At 44.8% G+C, this 20,235-nt stretch overlaps 1 protein-coding gene across 7 annotated transcripts in view; it reads left to right on the top strand.

The window, feature by feature from the left end:
* LOC129707610 (voltage-dependent L-type calcium channel subunit beta-2-like) overlaps positions 1 to 20,235 on the top strand; it is a 343,156-nt gene that overhangs the window by 262,340 nt on the left and 60,581 nt on the right. For 5 of the 7 annotated variants that reach the window (XM_055652740.1, XM_055652771.1, XM_055652748.1 and 2 more), the window contains one exon: positions 4,336 to 4,455. In XM_055652740.1, the coding sequence (XP_055508715.1) occupies positions 4,336 to 4,455 (120 nt within the window). Of the gene's footprint in view, positions 1 to 3,354; positions 3,650 to 4,335; positions 4,456 to 20,235 lie in introns of those variants that run through there. The other 2 variants (XM_055652756.1, XM_055652788.1) reach the window with 2 other exon arrangements.

The raw sequence follows: 20,235 nt of genomic DNA, 5'->3' as shown, positions 1-20,235 counted from the left end.
GTTAAGGGTCTTGGCATTAACTGTATACTTGCTCCTTAAATTATCAGCTCAAAGTACAACACTTGATACTGTAGCCACTGTGAAGCAGTGTTAGCATGGCAGAAGGGATACCAGTCAGTGGTCTGATTTGTCCTGGATGGTGTTGATAGCTTAAGTGTTGTTGGACTTAGTTGGTGTAAGCTTGCTTACGGCCTAAGTGAAAGATTTCGACATGCAACACATTTAAATAAAAAGCAGAATAGCCACCTTTAATCATCACTAAAGCATAAATCTATAGCTGGCGAACCATATTTTTTTTAAATGAGATTTCTTTTACACAGTACAAAACAATTTGTTTGTACTTGTTTGGAATAGAGTTGTGATCTTTAGGTAATGTTCTTGAAAAGTCTTATTTGGAGCTAGCTATGAGCAGGAGGTACGCAAAAATGCTGGAGAAACTCAGCGGGTGCAGCAGCATCTATGGAGTGAAGGAAATAGGCAACGTTTCGGGCCGAAACCCTTCTTCAGACTAAGAGCAGGGCTACTTGACTCTACAATATTCTGAAGAAGGCTCCCAACCTGAAACGTTACCTCATCATTCTTTCCACAGATGCTGCCTGACCTGCTGAATTCTCCAGCACTTTGTTTTTTGCCCAATGCCAGTATCTGCAGTATTTAGAGTATTCTATAGGTATGCTGCTTCAAAGTGAATATCACTTCAATTTCTGAAGTAGTACATTGATTATTTGGAGCTGAAGTTGCTTGGCATTTATTTCTGATTGTGGTTTTCATGACCTTTCCATGAGTGAGACTCCAGACTTCAAGCGTTATTATTTTATTTTTATCTGCCAGAAACCTGGATGCAATAGCAGTAGCTTTAACTGCAGGTTAATTTACAAGTGTGAAAGCAGGAAGCATGGCTTAGGGATCACACTGCATTGATTAGCTTCCACCTGGCACTGACCAGTCTGTGGAGGTTGAATCCATAATCCTTTAGAAGTTGTGCCTGATAAGTTAGATGTTTCAAAATGTTTAAATAAAGGATTTTCCTGGATAGCACAGTCGGTAGAGCATCAGAGTTTTAATCTGAGGGTCCAGTGTTCATGTCCCTGTTCGGGCATTCGCTTTTGGTACATGGAAAGGGCCTGTTTCCACGCTGTATCACTCTATGACTCTATCATAGGGGAAATTGATGCAATATCAAGCTACCCTCTGCCATGAGCTTTCTCTGGAAGGCAGAAAGCCCTGGTGAGCTGCAGTCATACCCTGACAGCAGGCCTGACTTGCCTGCTGTGGAACTAGGAGAGGGAAGCCACTGAGCCTGGTCCCTGCTCACCCCTGAAGATCGGGAACCGGAAAGGAAATGAAGGGAGTTGACGATGATGCCGGACAGGAAGGGGGGGGGTTCCTGGCCATCTACACCTCGAGGTCAGCCAGGGCACGAAGGTTGAAGATGGCTGGGCTAGGAGAGGAACAGCATTCCGTGGGACATCCGGACAGGGGCAACGGCTGTAATAGCCCTTTATAGCCAGCTGCAGTTGGGACTGTGACATGGCACTAAAACCTGGCGACTCTAGCATATTGCATGTATTATGTACTTAACTGGGGATTGTACTGATATATTACAATAGTATTACTGATCTGTATGCAAAAAATACAAATTTCACTGTACCTTGATGCACGTGATATTATTAGGAACATTGAACCATTGATTTGGTTCATTATGGTCCATAGATTATGGAACATCACTCTCAATTTAGGATTGGTGGGAAGCATTTCCCCGTACTGAGGTAAAGGCCATTGTATGAATTGGAATTAAATAACTAATCAGATCGATGTGTCGAGGTTTGCTCATGTTGCCATGGAGACGTGGCAGATTTCACAGAAGGTAATTGAGGCCAGTTCATTGGCTATGTTTAAGAGGGAGTTAGATGTGGCCCTTGTGGCTAAAGGGATCAGGGGGTATGGAGCGAAGGCAGGTACAGGATACTGAGTTGGATGATCAGCCATGATCATATTGAATGGCGGATGCAGGCTCGAAGGGCCGAATGGCCTACTCCTGCACCTATTTTCTATGTTTCTATGTAACACTGATTGAAGAGGGATGTTGAGACTCTGGTCATAAAAAAAGAGGCGTGCGTCTAACTGAAATATGAAACTATTTTCTATGTTTCTATGTCTATATTTATCTGTCAATCTGCCTTGAAAATATGAATTAACATCCTCTACAGGGTTCTTGACAATGAAATCCACAGATTCTCCACACTATGACTAAAATTATACCTGCACATGACAATAAAGTTGACTTAACTTGACTTGAATTTATAGATGCCGTTATTAACCCTGTAGCAGATACAGATCGAGCAAACGTTCCCAGTAAATGGACTTGACAGATTTGCAGACAGGCTGGATAGATTAGCATTCAATGGCAGATTGTTGTGTTTCTCGTTTTGTAAGTCAGAACATTATATTCATGTTGAAAAGAGCCAGTTGGGATCGCATTGTCTCTTGGGCAATGATGTTTTCTCACCTGTGGGTGGGATGCTCTGTCTAAAATGGAAAACAGATTTTACTCCTCGCAACTAGTTCAGGCGATGTATAAACTGTAATGGTGCACGTTTCACATTCACGCTGTAAAAAATTGCGATTGATTATTCCGTTTGAAGTAGGATATTAATAGAATCATTCATTTCAACCGCGTTTTGATGTCCTTGGAATATCAGAGAAACTTTAGTAAGTCTCGTTAATATTTTCATTTCTTAACCAGTGTGACTGCTTTTGTTCAGTTACATTTTTTATCAGGTCAACCTGACTAGCATCTTGGCTTCCACTGTAGCTGGTGTGTTTATTTTAAACGCTGCTGGTTCCTGTCCTTGTTAATTAGGCACTGTGGAAAGGAAATGTGTCATTCTTGATTGAAAAGATCCTGTAAAAAGAATGAAGGCTAGCAGTATTGTTTTGTGCAAGTGGTGACAGGTGTATGACAGAAAAACGAAGCCATTGACTTGCATTTGTTCCAGCTGTACAAGGACCCTGCTATTTTCATGCTCTACCCTTGAGGATTCGAATGGCAGCTTGACAGAAGGTGAACATCACAGTGTGATGTGAGCATCTGCGTAAAGCTGTAGCTACTGAGCATGCTCCTTGATGTGACGAGTTTCTCTGTCTCCCTGGAGAGAGGGATTGAACTTTGCACTATAATATGCGTAAATAAATTCCATATTTGACTTTTAAAAGATTCCCACTTGCAATATTTTTTTTTTGTCTCTCCTGTCATGTAGTGCCTGTGAGATGAACGGAGGTTTCTAGGTGTACTAGAGGAATTGTGGCAACGAAAGACTTCAAGTATGGAAAACACCTAACCAGATTCAGATTCAGATTCATTTCTCAAAGAAGCGAGCTGTCTTGTTTGCTTGCTCGAATGACTCATTATAGAATGAGAGGAAAGAGGCTAAAATGAAAGGAGCAGGTTTGCAAGCGTTCGGGCAAGATGGGTTAAAAGTAAAGCAGTGTTGATTGAGCAGCACACAGTGGCAATCAGCTTTATCTAGGATCAGAGCTAGGCACAGCCACAGTGGACAATAGCTGAGATCTCCGGCTAATGAAGGCCACCTGGATAAGGATTCTGAAACGAGCTAAAGGAGGACGTTTGAAGAATTCTGATCTCTGTGTAAGAATAAACATTTTCTTAATTTGTTTTCGGTAACGATTGGCGTGGATGATGTGAGACAAACACAGCTGGCGTGTTTGCAGCACCGGTTAATACAATGTAACTGATGATTGAAATAATTTGCTGAAATCTGCTCGAGAGCCAGAGTAACCTTTTATTAAAGACTGTTAGGAATTTGTGGCAACTTCACTGTTTTCGTAAATAGGTGGCAGGGAAGGATTTTTGATCTTAATCTATCGGAAACCAGCGGATGTTTGCAAAGATCAAAAGATGCAGAACAGCACAAGGGAAAAGTAAAACAGTAGTTGGAAACAGGATCTTGTGATTTTATAGTCGTAGGCATGCTTTGTATATATTTTCTTTAGTCATCTGCTTTGTGGTTGTGCAACAGTTTATTCAGGTGACTCCATTGCGAAATAACTGCATCCAAATGTGTGCGCATACAATTGTACTTCAAATTAGAAATATTACTAACTCAGAAGTGGGAGAGAGATAAGATGGAAGCAGGATCACTCATTGTTTCCAGCAAATTAATTTTCCATTTGATATCCTGGGATACAGTCATTCCTAATTAATTTGCTTTACATTACAGAGTGTGGTGACTCTCTGCAAGTGCAATGACTTTCAAACTGCAGTTTGCTTGCCATCGGCAAAGGTCACATATTTCCCATGTCTTGTCCCCGCAGGGTTCGGCGGACTCCTATACCAGCCGTCCATCTGAATCAGATGTATCTCTGGAGGAAGACCGCGAGGCAGTACGGAGAGAAGCACAGCGCCAAGCCCAAGCCCAGCTGGAGAAAGCAAAGGTGGTGTAACGCTCGTTTAAATCATATCGTTATATTATGCATCTAGTAGGCAGATTTTACTGCAACTATTATTATTTTACTTGTTGAATTCACAAGCTCAAGTTATATGAATAGAATTGGGCCATTCGGCCCTTCGAGCCTACTCCGCCATTCAATCATGGCTGATCTCTGCCTCCTAGTCCTATTTTCCTGCCTCCCCCCCCATAACCCTTGATACCCGTGCAAATCAAAAATTTGTCTATCTCTGCCCTAAAAATATCCACTGACTTGGCCTCCACAGCCCTCTGTGGCAATGAGTTCCACAGATTAATTACCCTAAGCCTAAAGAAGTTCGTCCTCACTTCCTTTCTAAAAGAGTGCCCTTTAATTCCGAGGCTAAGACCTCTGGTCCTAGACTCTCCCACCAGTCGTGCTTTCCACATCCACTCTATCTATGCCTTTCATTATTCTGTAAGTTTCAATAAGGTTCATGGCATGGATCAATGTTCGAACACGTTTTTTCCCCTCACTCCCCTCCCCCATCCCCGGTCCCCTTCCACCAATATCCTTCCCTCTAACTTTATATTTCCTCCTCTTCTCTCCTTATCTGTCACCCTTTTGTCTTCTTTTTATCACTAGCCATTGCCCACACATCTGCCCATCAAACCCTCCGTCTCCTCTGTATCCACCTATTCCTTCTCTCCAGAGATGCTACCTGAAGCTATGCTGAGTTACTCCAGTATTTTGTGTCCAACTATCGCCAGGCTTTGTCCTGCCCCCCACCTCATTACCAGCTTTCTCCCTCCTGCTACAATCAGTCTGAACAAGGGTCCCAGCCCGAAACATCTCCTGTACATTTCTTCTGCAGATAATGCCTGACTCAAGCATTTTGTGTATTACTTAAGTTAGAACGCATGTAGGAAACTGATCTAAGCAAGCAGAAATACCCCGAGGGTCGATTTGGGAGAATTTCTAATCTCCTTTAAATATTTAAGTCAAATTAAAGTCTGAAGGAGGGTCCCGACCCATAACGTCACCTATCCACGTTCTCCAGGCGTGTTGCTTGGCCTGCTGAGACACTTTAGCATTTAAACTCAAATTAAATGTTGCTTTCCATTAAATACTGGCATTCAGGAATCTAAATCTATTTCTTCAAATGTGTGAAGTACTTTATAGTCATAGACTCATACAGCGTGGAAACAGGCCCTTTGGCTCAACTTACCCACACCGACCAACATGTCCCATCTACACTAGACCCACCAGGCCTGCGTTTGACCCGTATCTCTCTAAACCTATCCTATCAAAGTACCTGTCTAAATGTTATTTAAACATTGCGATAGTACCTGCTTCAGCTACCCCTCAGGTTCATATTAAATCTTTCTCCCCTCACTTTAAACCTATGCCTTCTGGCTCTCAATTTCCCTACTCTGGGCAATAGACTCTGTGCGTTTACCTGATCTATTCCTCCAATGATTGTGTACAGCTATAATAAGTGCGGCACAGTGGTGCAGCAGCAGAGTTGCAGCCAGAGACCCGAGTTCAATCCTGACTAAGGTTGCTGTCTGTATGGAGTTTGTACTTTCTCCCTGAGAGCCCGTGGGTTTTCTCCGAGTGCTTTGGTTTCCTCCTACACTCGAAAGAAGTGGAGTCAATTGGCTTTGGTAAATTTGTAAATTGTCCCTAGTGTGCATGATAGTGTTAGTGTACTGGATCGCTGGATGGCGGGGACACAGTGGGCCGAAGGGCCCATTTCCGCGCTGTATTTCTAAACCAAACTAAACTAAAGATCAATTAAATGCACTCACGGATATGTGGACGACTTCAGCAGCCAATTTGTGCGAAGCAAGACCAATCGGGCAGCACTGAGTTAAAATACCATTTATTTTCTCTTTGTTTATATTGACTGTTGAAGGAATGTTGGGCTTAATAGAATTTGCTACTCAAAGTAAAGCCAGAATACAGATGCAAACAAGGTCGATCATTTTAACTTTTTGTCCGAGGGTACAAAATTGAACTTTAAGTCTTCAGCTTAAGCTGACAATCACTTTTGACTGCTGCAATTCCCAGATGTACAGTATAACTCTCATGTAATATTAATGAATGGTAGCCAGCCTGCAACAACGTTTGATGCAGGAGCTCCTGACAGCCCCTGACATTTGGACATTTCTTCCTTTACCACAGGGGTGCAATATCATTTGCTGGATGAATATTCTACACATTAAACAATTTTTTTTTCTAGGAGCAATTTGTGAAGAGTTGGATGGAAACTGTATAACTTGCTGGGCGCTTTGCATTTGATTAAGCATTTCTCCTTGAGACTCTTCAGGAGAAGTGCTGACTGCTCCATTCTGTAGTCACCTAATCAGCATTACTTGATTGATAAACACTGATTGCAGAGGCAGCTTACCATTTAAAGACAGGTAGAAGTGATTAATGACCTGAATAAAACACCAACTAAGTTAGAGTAATAAACCCTTCTAGTATTTATATAGGAATGAAATAAAGCATTCTGTGGATTTTCACAAGGTAATCAGACAAAAATGACATTGGGCAGAAAATGAGATGATGGTACAGGTGACTAGAAGTTTGCTTAAAGTAATAGAAGGAGAAAGGGGAAGAAATAGTTGGTGGAAAGATTTTGGATGGAGAACATCTGACATTAGGATCCAGGCTGCTAAAGGGACGCCACGGGCATCTGGGTTATACAACTTTAAGATGTACTCGAAGTCCAGAATTAGAGGAGTGCAGCTTTCTATAAGAGCTTCGAGTTTCTTGGTGCAAAAATTAACAAGTGGTTATTGTCCAACTACACTAATACTATGTGCAGGGCAGCACAGTGGCACAGCGGTTGGGGTGGCACGGTGGTACAGCAGTAGAGTTGCTGCCTTACAGCACCAGCGACCTGGGTTCAATCCTGACCATGGCTGCTTGTCTGTACGGAGTTTGTACATTCTCCCCGTGACCTGCGTGGGGTTTATCATCCTCGATATCCGGTTTCCTCCCACACTCTAAAGACGTGCAGGTTTGTAAGTTAATTGGCTTGGTATAATCATAAATTGTCACTTGTGTAGGAAAATGTAAGTGTGCGGGGATCGCTGGTCAGCATGGACTCGATGGGCCGAAGGGCCTATGTCAGCACTGTATCTCTAAACTAAACTAAACTATGTTCTGCGTCTGAAGAAGGGTTTCGGCCCGAAACGTCGCCTATTTCCTTTGCTCCATAGATGCTGCTGCACCCGCTGAGTTTCTCCAGCAATTTTGTGTACCTTCGATCTTCCAGCATCTGCAGTTCCTTCTTGAACACTTGTAAACTATGACTCTAACTGCCAATCCAACCTCATCTGTATCCACCTATCACTTGCCAGGCTTTGTCCCATCCCAACTAAATTAAGCTATGGAGCTGGAGAATACTGCATTGATTGGGATGTGTGTAAGGAGAGGGTGTAACAAGGTCATGGAAGAATTTGGTAATCACTTTATGTTCAAAGTGATTATGCATTCAACATCAGTATAGGTCAACCCAATGTGCAAGGGTTTAACTGAGAATACTATTAATTTAACATTGAGATGGCAGTAGCCTATTCGAACCAGTTAGCTCTCTTCAAGAGCAAAAAATAAAGCTAATTGCTATAGATATTTGCTTGGGCGGGGATCTGTGAGGTAGGAAGGAAAACTTCTTCAAAAGGCCATTTTTTAATTATGTCTATAACTTTAAAATTCTCATTTTGTATGTGTGTATGTATGTGTATCTTTATATTTTCGCCAAAACACTATGGGGTAACGATAACTTTTTTACATATCTGACGCCTTTTTTGATTTACTGACTTATGTGTGGAATTTGCATGTTCTCTCTGTGACTGCGTTGGTTTCTTCCGGGTGCTACGGTTTCCTCCCACATCCCAAAGACACGTGAATCTGTAGGTTATTTGGTCCCTTAAATTTCTGCTAGTGTGTAGGTGGCAAATGAGAAAGTGGAATAACATTGAACTAGCATGAATGGGTGAGTGATGGCCAGCATGTAGTCGGCAGGGTGAAGACCCTGTTTCCCTGAGATAAAACTGAACTAAACTAAACAGGAAGAGACCTTTGTAGCATTGTGTCCATGCTTGCTAAATCCATCTCCTGTATTACAGGTGTTTTGCTGAATTTCATTTTTTCTTTTCCCAATCCCTGCCCTCAAGAGTGGGTAACTCTAGAAGCAGTCAGCTTCCTCTAAGGTATTATGTCCTATACACATTAGGTTTTGTTTTGCCTTTGTCTTTGTGGATGCCCTTCATTGTGGAGGATGGCTCTTGTTGACTTGAAACATCAAATGTCCATTCCCTCCACAGATGCTGCCTCCCCTGTCCCGCAGTATTCCTCCAGCAGTTTGCATTTTATTGCACAAGTTTCCAGCATCCACAAAACTATTTTACTTCTCCCTCTTTGTTCTTATTTCTACTGCTCAAATTTTAATTGGAATTTACTCCCATAGTTTCAGTGCATTTATTTACTATTTGCTAAGCGTTAGATTTGTGGCCCCTTGTACTTGACCCTGACACCCACCCCATCCCAACAACTGGAACAAGCTGCTTCTGTTTAGCTTGTCCATTCATTTTATAATTGCAATTCATTCACAGACCTCGCTCAGGCACACAACACCAAGATTTGTGTTCCAACAAGTCACTCTGGGTTGAATCCAAATGGTCAGCATCATGCATAGAGTTGTTCTGATGATTACAGCAGATGAACAGATCTGATGACGAAACCGACCATGAGTCAAGCTTGGACTGACAAGTGCAGGGCCAGTTCAGTCAAAGTTCAAAGCTCAGGACTGTGCAATCTGTGATTCCCACTGGTACAATTTTCTATCCCTTAGGTCATGAGTAACTATGCATGTGGCCCAATATCGCTTGTAGGGCAAATACTCTAACAATCGGTAACAAAATTAGCTAAAAGGATATTGATCCCTTACTGATCTTTAACAATGGCATTATTGACATGCTCACCACAATAGCTGGTGAGACTGCACTTTGAGTATTGTGTGCAGTTGCCATGCTATAGGAAGGATGTGATCAAGCTGGAGAGGGTGCAGGAATGATTCAATAGACAATAGGTGCAGGATATTCGGCCCTTCGAGCCAGCACGGCCATTCATTGTGGTCATGGCTGATCATCTCCAATCAGTACCCCGTTCCTGCCTTCTCCCCATATCCCCTGGACTCCGCTATCTTTAAGAGTTCTATCTAGCTCTCTCTTGAAAGTATCCAGAGAAATGGCCTCCACCGCCCTCTGAGGCAGAGAATTCCACAGTCTCACAACTCTCTGTGAGAAAGTGTTTCCTCATCTCCGTTCTAAATGGCTTACCCCTTATTCTTCAACAGTGGCCCATGGTTCTGGTCTCCCCCAACATCCCCCTCGTCTCCTGCCTCTAACATGTCCAAACCTTTAATAATCATATATGTTTCAATAAGGTGCCCCCTCATCCTTCTAAATTCCATAGTATACAAGCCCAGCCGCTCCATTCACTCAGCATATGACAGTCCCGCCATCCTGGGAATTAACCTTGTAAACCTACGCTGCACTCCCTCAATATCAAGAATGTCCTTCCTCAAATGAGGGGACCAAAACTGCACACAATACTCCAGGTGCGGTCTCACTAAGGCCCTGTACAACTGCAGAAGGACCTCTTTGCTCCTATACTCCTCCTATTATGAAGGCCAACATGCCATTCGCTTTCTTCACTGCCTGCTGTTACTGCATGCTTACTTTCATTGACTGATGAACAAGGACCCCACCCATATCCCGTTGTACTTCACCTTTTCTCAACTTGACACCATTTAGATAATTCACAAGGTGTTACCAGGAATAAAGTTACAAAAAGGATTGGATAGGCTAGGACTGTTTTCCCTAGACCAAAGGAATCTTTGAAGGAATATAAGGGGTAATATTTAAAGGAATATAAAATCATGAGATGCAAAAAGAGGGTAGATAGTCACAGTCTATCTTATAAGGTGTATTGCATGCAGTTCTGGTCATCCTATTACAGGAAGGATATGGAAGCTTTTGAAAGGGTGCAGAGGAAGTTCACCTGAATGTGACCGGGATTGAGAGGAATTGGATATGGGGAAAGATTGGACAGACTGGGATTTTCAAACAGTGGAATACCAGACCTGCTAGAAGTGTATAACATCATGAGAGGCACATATAGGGTAGCAGAACCTTTTCCCCATGATGTAAATATCCAATACCAGAAGGCACAGTTTAAGGCGAGAGAGGGAACGTTTAAAGCTGATGTGCAAGGCAAGTTTTGTACAGAAGGTGGTGGGTACCTGGAACACGCTGCCAGTGTTGGAGGTGGAGGCAGATACATAGTGGTATTTAAGAGACTTTTAGATAGGTGTGTGGATATGTCGGGAATTAATGGATTATGTGCATACAAATAAGAGTTGGTTTTGGCATCATGACATTATGGGGTGAAGGGCCTGTTTCCTTATTGGAATCTTCTATGTATCTTTCCCAAGATAGGGGAGTCTAAATCTAGAGGACAGGTGGAGAGATTTAGAGGCATGTGACAGTGGGATAGCATAATACAGTGAATGGGTGATTGATGGTCACCATGGTGACACTTGGTGGGCTAAAGGGCCTGTTACCAGGCTGCATCATTTAATTAATATAATCAATTTTCACTCACATGGTTATAAACACCACCCTAATTCAAAGTACTGGAGTAACTCAGCGGGCCAGGTACTACCTCTGGAGGGGATGGATAAGCTCTGTTTCAGCGACCCTTCTTCAGACTCTGTAAAAGGGTCCTGGCCCAAAATGGCACCTGTCTCTTCCCACCAAAGATGTTGCCTGACCCACTGAGTTACTCCAGTACTCTGTGTTCTACTCAGATTCCAGCACTGGCAGCCCCTTGTGTCTCTCAGAGGTTAGTTTTATGTTTCATTGGAAAAGCGGAAAACATTACTAGCGCTGCTGCAAAGAACAGGATTGATGGAGTTCTGTGTAGGAAGGAGCTGCAGATGCTGGTTTACACCGAAGATAGACACAAAATGCTGGAGTAACTCAGCGTGACAGATTCAGATTCAGATTCAGATTCTACTTTATTGTCATTGTGCAGTGTACAGTACAGAGACAACGAAATGCAGTTAGCATCTCCCTAGAAGAGCGAAATAAATATGAGCAATAAATAAATCTATTTACGTGCATACAGTCATAGTATTTTTTTCCTGGTGGGAGGAGTGTCCGGGGGGGGGGGGGGGGGTGATTGGCAGTCACCGAGGTACAGTGTTGAGTAGTATAACAGCCGCAGGGATGAAGCTGTTCCTGGACCTACTGGTCCGGCAATGGAGGGACCTGTAGCGCCTCCCAGATGGTAGGAGGGTAAACAGTCTGTGGTTGGGGTGAGAGCAGTCCTTGACGATGCTGAGCGCCCTTCACAGACAATGCTTGCTTTGGACAGACTCAATGGAGGGGAGTGAGGAACCGGTGATGCGTTGGGCACTTTTCACCACCCAGACAGGCAGCATCTCTGGATAGAAAAATGGCTGATGTTTCGGGTCGAAACTCTTCTTCAGACTGAAAAAGGTCTGAAGAAGGATCTCAACCCGAAACGTCACCCATTCCAATCCAGAGATGCTGCCTGTCCCGTTGATCGAATTCTGTTTGTTTGTGGTGTGAGCACCATCATTGAGCCACAACTAAAATGCAGTCTAATGGTTACAGGGGATTATTTCTGGTGTAATCCCAGTTCAATTCATTCTAGTTAAGGGTCCGTGAACTGTGTAATTCACTTCTACATTACTCACTAACCCTATGAAGAGTTTCTCAAGGAAAAAGCATTAAAAAAAATCTTAAACTGCTAGAATATTTCCCCACAATATTTTTGGCTCCGCAAAGGCACTTTCATTCCACAAGATAATTTTTCTAATTTTGTTTAAATAATGCGGAGTCTATGATGATGCCCGATGGGGATTGTTAAATTCATTGAGGCTGGGAATTAACATTTGGGACCGCATAGACTAACCTTTCAGCACATTGGAAAACCAATTCTTCGTCCACTATTTTAATCTCTTCATTTGTTTATTTTTAATTGTTTAATACCACCTATTAAATAACAGGCACAGGAATGTTGCATGGATTTTCAAGTGCTCATCCATTAATACTGTTGACAGTAACTTCCAGGCTATTTTTTTTTTTAAATCACCACTTGTTGAAAGAGCTCAGTGTAATATGCCTTTCAATTTGGTTCACAGCTAAGTGTGAAGTTGATATTCATAGCACAGTTGGTTTCCATTGCCAAGTTTTGCATTAATGGGTATAATGCAATTTGTGGCAGGAACTGGAAGTGTTGTTCTCAAACATATATTAGCATTTTTATTTAGAATTTGTGTGAATCAAAAGTGGGACAGGAACTGCGAAAGGTATGCTGTTGCATTTGTCACTAAAATCACTTGACTTTGATTCATATCCTAGCTGTACGCAAACTCCTGAATATCGCTGCACATAGTTTGTCTTTGCACCTCTCCATATCTGGGTACTCCCTTGACCATTATTTTACAGATCATTACCTCCCGAATGCTGAGTGTTAGGACATTGGCCTCTTCTGCTCTTTGGAAACACAGTCTCCAGGTGTAACATGAAAGCGCCCTTGTGAAAACTCCCTTGCAGGGCAGTGAAAGTCTCAGCAGTCACACCATGCCTGCCTGTATCACGCGCAGATCCTTCATTGTGTTGTCCAAGTGTCCTTGCACAGGGTACAATGCAGGAATCATAGCCAGGATCACAAGGCAGGAGGGCAGAAACAGTTGTTGCAGTTTTAAAAAGGATGTCCTGTGCATGGCTGCCCAGCCAGCAGCTGTCTGGCTTTTCATCTTTTTATTTTTTATTTTAGTTAGTTAAGTGTTTTGTTTGGAGGTCTAGACGTTTTTTATGTGGGGGTGGGGAGAAGGGAAAAACTACCTTTCAGGGTCCCTACCTGGTCGGAGAGGCAGCTTTTCTCCGGGCTGCAGCTTCGACCCGTCCCTGCGGCCTACCAGCGGGCCTGGAGCGGCGTTTCCTGTCGGGGACCGCCCAGAATCTCGGCTTCGGCAGCGGCGGCGGCACAGCGCTGGAGCGCTATCGTGGAGCGGGCGATGCCTTGCCCGGGCCGCCGCGCTGGAGCTCCGGTGAGCTGAAGATCACGGAGGAAAACATCACAGAGCTGCGGGACTGTGGAGCGACCAGCTGCGGGCGATGACGCTGAACTTTACATCGGGAGCCTGGGATCTCTAGATGAGATCGCCAGTTGTGGAGCTCCAACCGGCGCGGCCTTGTTGGCTTCGGAAGCCGCGGCCTCCAGTACGGAGGCGGCCGTTCCAGGGTTCCCAGGCCGCTGAGAGGACTCTCCCGACGCTGGAGCAACATCACCCGGCGAGAACGGCCAGGAGCATCGGGCCTCCGTAGAGGCAAATGTGGAGGCCTCAATGGGCCTGACTATGGGGTTGGGGACTGGAATTTGTGCCTTCCCTCATAATGGGAACCATTGTGGGGCGGGATGTTCTTTATGTTTAAAACTCTTATTAATGTTATGTCTGTATTCCTTCTTTATGTGCTGCAAAATGGCAAGAAGCATTTCACTTCACAGGTGTATGTGAATGTGACCAATAAAATACCTTTGATGCCCTTTGAGATTAAAGCTGTGTAACTCGTTTAAATGTGGCACCAAGAAATCATAACCATTTTGTTAATTTGCAATATAAATATTTAAATAAATATTAAATACGCTGGCCTTTCTATCAGGAGAACACAAATGCTAGGTGGTAGAACACACTGTGTACTGTGAGTTGTTATGGCAAACACAGCTAAGAGGTTTTCATACCTTTCATTCATTTGTTCTGTGACCTTTCCAAACCACTATTTTCCTTCTCCTCTGACTCTTAGTCTGAAGAAGTGTCTCCACCCAAAAAATCCCATTCCTTTTCTCCAGAGATGCTGCCTGACCTGCTGAGTTACTTCAGCATCATGTGTCTATCTAAGGGAGCATAGTTCTTTGTAATGGCTGCACCTTTACCAGAATAACATTTGACTTATGAGGAGAGATGAGGAAAATCAGGCACGGGGTTCCAGAATTCAGCTAAGGGAACGATATACACAGGGCTGCTAACTCTCAAGCTTTGAGCGTGAGAGTCACGCATTTCAGCCAATTCTCACGCCCTCACGCTGATGACAGAATTCTCACGCTGTCTTCAGTCCCTGCACAGCAAGGATCCTATACGATCTATACGGAGCTATACGATCTTTGCTGCACAGTTTGTATCTTTGCGCCACATGACAGCGATCAGCACGGTCTGGGGAAGCGCGTCGGTTGACGGCTGTGAGTGACATCGTGTCTCTTCTCTCTTGGTCGGATGAGCAGCTGCCGGGTGTCAGCGCCTCTGTGCGCCGGCTACGAGCGCTGCGCTGCCGGCCGCCGCTTCAGCCTCGCTCCCTCCCTCCTTCTCTCCCCCCTGCCCTTCAACTCACACGGCAGCGCCAGCGCCGCCAATCCACGCTGCACCGTGCCCGCCAGACCCATCATAGGGAGGCCGGGGAGAGAGATGGAGGAGAGAAAGAGAGAGAGAGAAGGGAAAGAAGGGAGGGAAGGAGAAAGGGGAGAAAAAGGGAGGGTGAGGAAAGAGGGAGTGGGCGGAAATGGTGGGAGGGGGAGGAAAGGGGGCAGGAGAGTGGGAGAGATGGTGGGGGAAAGAGGGAGGGATGGGGGAGGAGGGAGGCAGAAGAGGAAAGAGGGAGGAAGTGGGGAGGAGGGAGAGAGGAGGAGGATGGAGGGAGGGAGGGGGAAGGTGTGTGTCTGTCTCCCTATGTGTGTCTCCTTTTGTGTGTCTCTGTGTGTGTGTGTGTGTGTGTGTGCGTGCGTGTGTGTCTTCCTGTGTGTGTGTGTGTGTCTCCCTGTGTATGTGTCTGTCTGTGTCCCTGTGTGTGTGTGTGTGTCTGTCTGTCTCCCTGTGTGTGTGTGTGTGTGTGTGTGTCTGTCTCCCTGTGTGTGTGTGTGTCCCTGTGTGTGTGTGTGTGTGTGTGTGTGTGTGTGTGTGTGTGTTCCTGTGTGTGTGTGTGTGTGTGTGTGTGTGTGTGTGTGTGTGTGTGTGTGTCTGTGTCCCTGTGTGTGTGTGTGTGTCTGTCTCCCTGTGTGTGTGTGTGTGTGTGTCCCTGTGTGTGTGTGTGTCCCTGTGTGTGTGTGTCTGTCTCCCTGTGTGTGTGTCCCTGTGTGTGTCTTCCTTTGTGTATGTGTCTCCCTGTGTGTCTGTTGTCACATCCTTGCCTCAGGGATGCCAACTCTCACGCTTTGAGTGTGAGAGTCACGCATTTCAGCCAATTCTCATGCTGATGACAGAATTCTGACGATCTCTTCAGTCCCTGCACAGTTTGTCTCTTTGCGCCACATCACTGCGATCTGTGCAGTCTGAGGAAGCGCATCAGTTGGCGGCTGTGAGTGTCTCTGCTCTTCTTTCTTGGTTGGATGTGCAGCCGCTGACAACATGAAGCAGCTGGAGAAAGAACTAACCAGGTGAATCAGTTATAAAACATGGGGGGACAACAATGAGGCCAAACATCTAGGACAGGGTTTGGCAACCTACGGCACACGGGCTGAATCCGGCCCGTAACCCGAAACCCCCCCCTTTTTTTTCAATTTGTTTTCGCAAGGTCAGGGCAGGCGAGCCGACCTGAGAACTGCAGCCAGTCCCTGGGACGTGAGCTGATCTGGGAACGGCAGCCAATCCCTGGGCACGCAGAATGCCAACTTGATCATTATGGACTGATTGGGCCAGCCATGTACATGTTGTATAACTCTGACACTATACAGATCTGAATGGGCTTAGAATTACCATTTAAGCAAAATTGCCCCCACTTTGCCCATTTTGATTCTTGGGATTAATATCCGTTTGCTCTGTTAAGAGCGTTAAAGTACTTATGAGGTAGAGTCAGAAAAGGGAACATGTTATTTATTTAAATCTGCTTTAATTTGTTAGTTGATTGTTGAGTGCCATAATTTCTGAAACCCGTATTCGGGATTGATCCCAGGCCTCTGCCGCTGAAAGTGCTGTAAGGCAGCAACTCTACCGCTGCACCATCTTACTGACAGGTCTTTAGTGAATACATCATGGATCTCTTCATAAAAGATGGGGATAATTGTGTGTTGCAGTCAAAAGGAATGTGTGAAATATTAGATGGGATCAAGGGGCAAGAGAGGAAGTGCTAAGAATTTCAGCAAGTTTAAAAGAGGATAAATCCCAGGCTATTCAAAGAATCAGAAGAGGAAATTGTTAAGGTTCTGATTACAGTTCTCACTCCCGCAGGCTACTTCAGCAGTGTTAGTGGAGTGAATGAATGCCAATTTTGTTTAAAAAGGGACGATTTTGGATTTAACTGTCTGACCTGTTGGTACGGGGTTGTGGGTTTGGGAAGCAATGTGGAAGCAACCTAGACTTGCCGTTTCCTCTGGAGTGGGAGCGAGCGTGTGGGAGGGTGAGGTATAGGTTCACAAGTTATAGGAGTAGAATAAGAGCATTCGGCCCATCGAGTCTACTTTGCCATTCGACCATGGCTGATCTCTGCCTCCTAATAACATTTTCCTGGCTTCTCCCCATAACCCTTGACATCCATTCTAATCAAGAATTTGTCTATCTCTGCCTAAAAAATATCTGCTGACGGCCTCCACAGCCCTCTTAACTACCCTATAAACTTAACAAATTGAGAGATTGGGTGTCCAAAGATAAATGAGGACAAGCAGGTTGAATGAAGGTCGGTCATTTTGTGTTAGATGAGAGCTTGACATGAAAGGACACAGTGAACAGCTGAGCAAGTGCTTCGGGAGGAATTCCCCCATGGTGCAGTCTAAATACTGGACTCGGACCTGCTGGGGATAGTCCTTCTATGTATCAATGAAGGAAAACTATTTTGAAGTCTACTTGCTCGACTAATCCATGGGCTTTCAGACAATAATCCAAAAGTGCATTTAAAGCATGCATTTAATTTTATATTGAAATTGAGTCACATTGTCCACAAAAACATGGTGCTATGCAGTGCAATTTCCAGATTAAATGCCTTATGTGTAATGGATTGGAGAGCAGCTTGTTTTGGTTCATGCTTTGAATGTTCCTTTATTTCTGTGCTATGATATGAATCCTTATTTGTAATATCAAGTCTTTTGTTGTCCTCACTCAGTATCAGTTAGCAGTTATCCCAACCAGATATCCATAATTTTGATGTTTAAGAGGGAACTGCAGATGCTGGAGAATCGAAGGTTACACAAAAAAGCTGGAGAAACTCAGCGGGTGCAGCAGCATCTATGGAGCGAAGGAAATAGGCAACGTTTCGGGCCGAAAAGTTCTTCAGACTGATCGTCAGCAGGGGCCTCTGGGCGGGGTTTTATTATTTTTTGGGAAAAGGAGGAGGAGCCCGAAGGCTGGGGGATGGGAGGAGACAGCAGGGGGGGTGAGGAAGGGGAGGAGACAGCAAGGACTAACAAAATTGGGAGAATTCGATGTTCATGCCCCCGGGATGCAGACTCCCCAAACGGAATATGAGGTGCTGTTCCTCCAATTTCCGGTGCTGCTCGCTGTGGCCATGGAGGAGACCCAGGACAGAGAGGTCGGAGACGGAGTGGGAGGGGGAGTTGAAGTGCTGAGCCACAGGGAGGTCTCTTGGTTATTGCGGACGAGCGGAGGTGTTCGGCGAAACGATCGCCAACCTCCGCTGGTCTCACCGATATAGATCTGCTGACATCTAGAGCAGCGGATGCAATAGATGAGGTTGGAAGAGATGCAGGTAAACCTCTGTCGCACCTGGAACGATTGCCAACCTCATCTATTGCGTCCGCTGCTCTAGATGTCAGCGGATCTATATCGGTGAGACCAAGCGGAGGTTGGGCGATCGTTTCGCCGAACACCTCCGCGGTCCGCAATAACCAAGCTGACCTCCCGGTGGCTCAGCACTTCAACTCCCCCTCCCACTCCGTCTCCTACCTCTCTGTCCTGGGTCTCCTCCATGGCCACAGCGCGCAGCACCGGAAATTGGAGGAACAGCACCTCATATTCCGTTTGGGGAGTCTGCATCCCGGGGGCATGAACATCGAATTCTCCCAATTTTGTTAGTCCTTGCTGTCTCCTCCCCTTCCTCAGCCCCCCTGCTGTCTCCTCCCATCCCCCAGCCTTCGGGCTCCTCCTCCTTTTCCCTTTCTTGTCCCCACCCACCCCCGCCCCCGATCAGTCTGAAGAAGGGTTTCGGCCCGAAACGTTGCCTATTTCCTTCGCTCCATAGATGCTGCTGCACCCGCTGAGTTTCTCCAGCTTTTTTGTGTAACCATCCATAATTTTGATGATTTGTTGTTTTGTGTGTAATGTTTTTGTGTTACATAGCAGAGGTTATTTGGGATTCAGCTTTTCAGGAATAGTTTCATACTTTCCATCAGTAGTGGTCTTTTGCATTGTATTGTTTTCTCAAAAGTACCAAAAGTGGTATTTGTATCAGGGGACAAGTTATATAGTGTAAGTCAAGTTTATTGTCATTTGCATAAGTATAGTGAGATAGTTTCAATGAAAAATGTTGCAGCAGCATCACAGGCACATAGACTGAGACAAACACACAAAAACAAATTAAACATAAATTTCAAATAACATTTCTAAAAGAAAGACTGTGCAACAAGAAGACATCAGTGCAAAAACACAATACAAAAAAAGTGCAAGTTCGTAGTAGTGCAAGTGGTGGACCATAGTGTTCCGAGTTTGAATTAAGCTTGTTCAAGAATCTGATAGCTGAAGAAAAGCAGCTATGTTCTTGAACCTGTTGGAATGGGACTTCAGGCTTCTGCACCTCTTACCCCGATGGTAGCAGCAGGAAGTAGACTTGTCACAAATGATGGGGATCTTTAGAAATAGAAACAGAGAAATTAGGTGCAGGAGTAGGCCATTCGGCCCTTCAAGCCTGCACCGCCAATCAATATGATCATGGCTGATCATCCAACTCAGTATCCCGTACCTGCCTTCTCTCCATACCCCCTGATCCCTTTAGCCACAAGGGCCACATCTAACTCCCTCTTAAATATAGCCAATGAACTGGCCTCAACTACCTTCTGTGGCAGAGAGTTCCAGAGATTCACCACTCTCTGTGTGAAAAATGTTTTTCTCATCTCAGTCCTAAAGGATTTCCCCCTTATCCTTAAACTGTGACCCCTTGGCCTGAACTTCCCCAACATCGGGAACAATCATCCTGCATCTAGCCTGTCCAACCCCTTAAGAATTTTGTAAGTTTCTATAAGATCCCCCCTCAATCTTCTAAATTCTAGAAGATTCTTGATGATAAATGTCACCTCCTTGAGGCAGTGCCTCAGATAAATGCTTCTGATGAGAGTAAGGTTGTGTCTGTGGTGGACTGGACTGAGTCTACCACCCTCTAGCATCTTGTATTTCTGAGTACTTTAACAAGTCTCTTTTAGATGTACTATGGAACAAATGCTGACTGGCTGTATCATGGCCTGATATAATACCGTATTTGGAGATATGCTAAAACTCTTTAACCTTCCTCAAAGGTAGATGTGCTGGCACGTCGTCTGTGTGATTAGGTTCACCTGGACAAGGTCATCCTGACTTAATGCCCAGGGATTTGAAGTTGCTAATTCTCACCACCATCAACCCACCGATGAAACCAGAGCATTGTGTGCTGACATCTCCTTTCTGACGTCGATGATTACTACTTTCGTCTTCTTGATGTTGAGCGAGCGGTTGTTGTTGCGGCACCACTCTCCCAGTTGTTCCATCTCTCGTCTGTATGCTGACTCGTCAAC

This window comes from Leucoraja erinacea, chromosome 2 (genome assembly GCF_028641065.1).
Source record: "Leucoraja erinacea ecotype New England chromosome 2, Leri_hhj_1, whole genome shotgun sequence".
Classification (NCBI taxonomy): Eukaryota; Metazoa; Chordata; class Chondrichthyes; order Rajiformes; family Rajidae; genus Leucoraja; species Leucoraja erinaceus.
The sequence above is the reverse complement of the archived record's forward strand: the minus strand, read 5'-3'. Positions and strand labels throughout refer to the sequence as shown.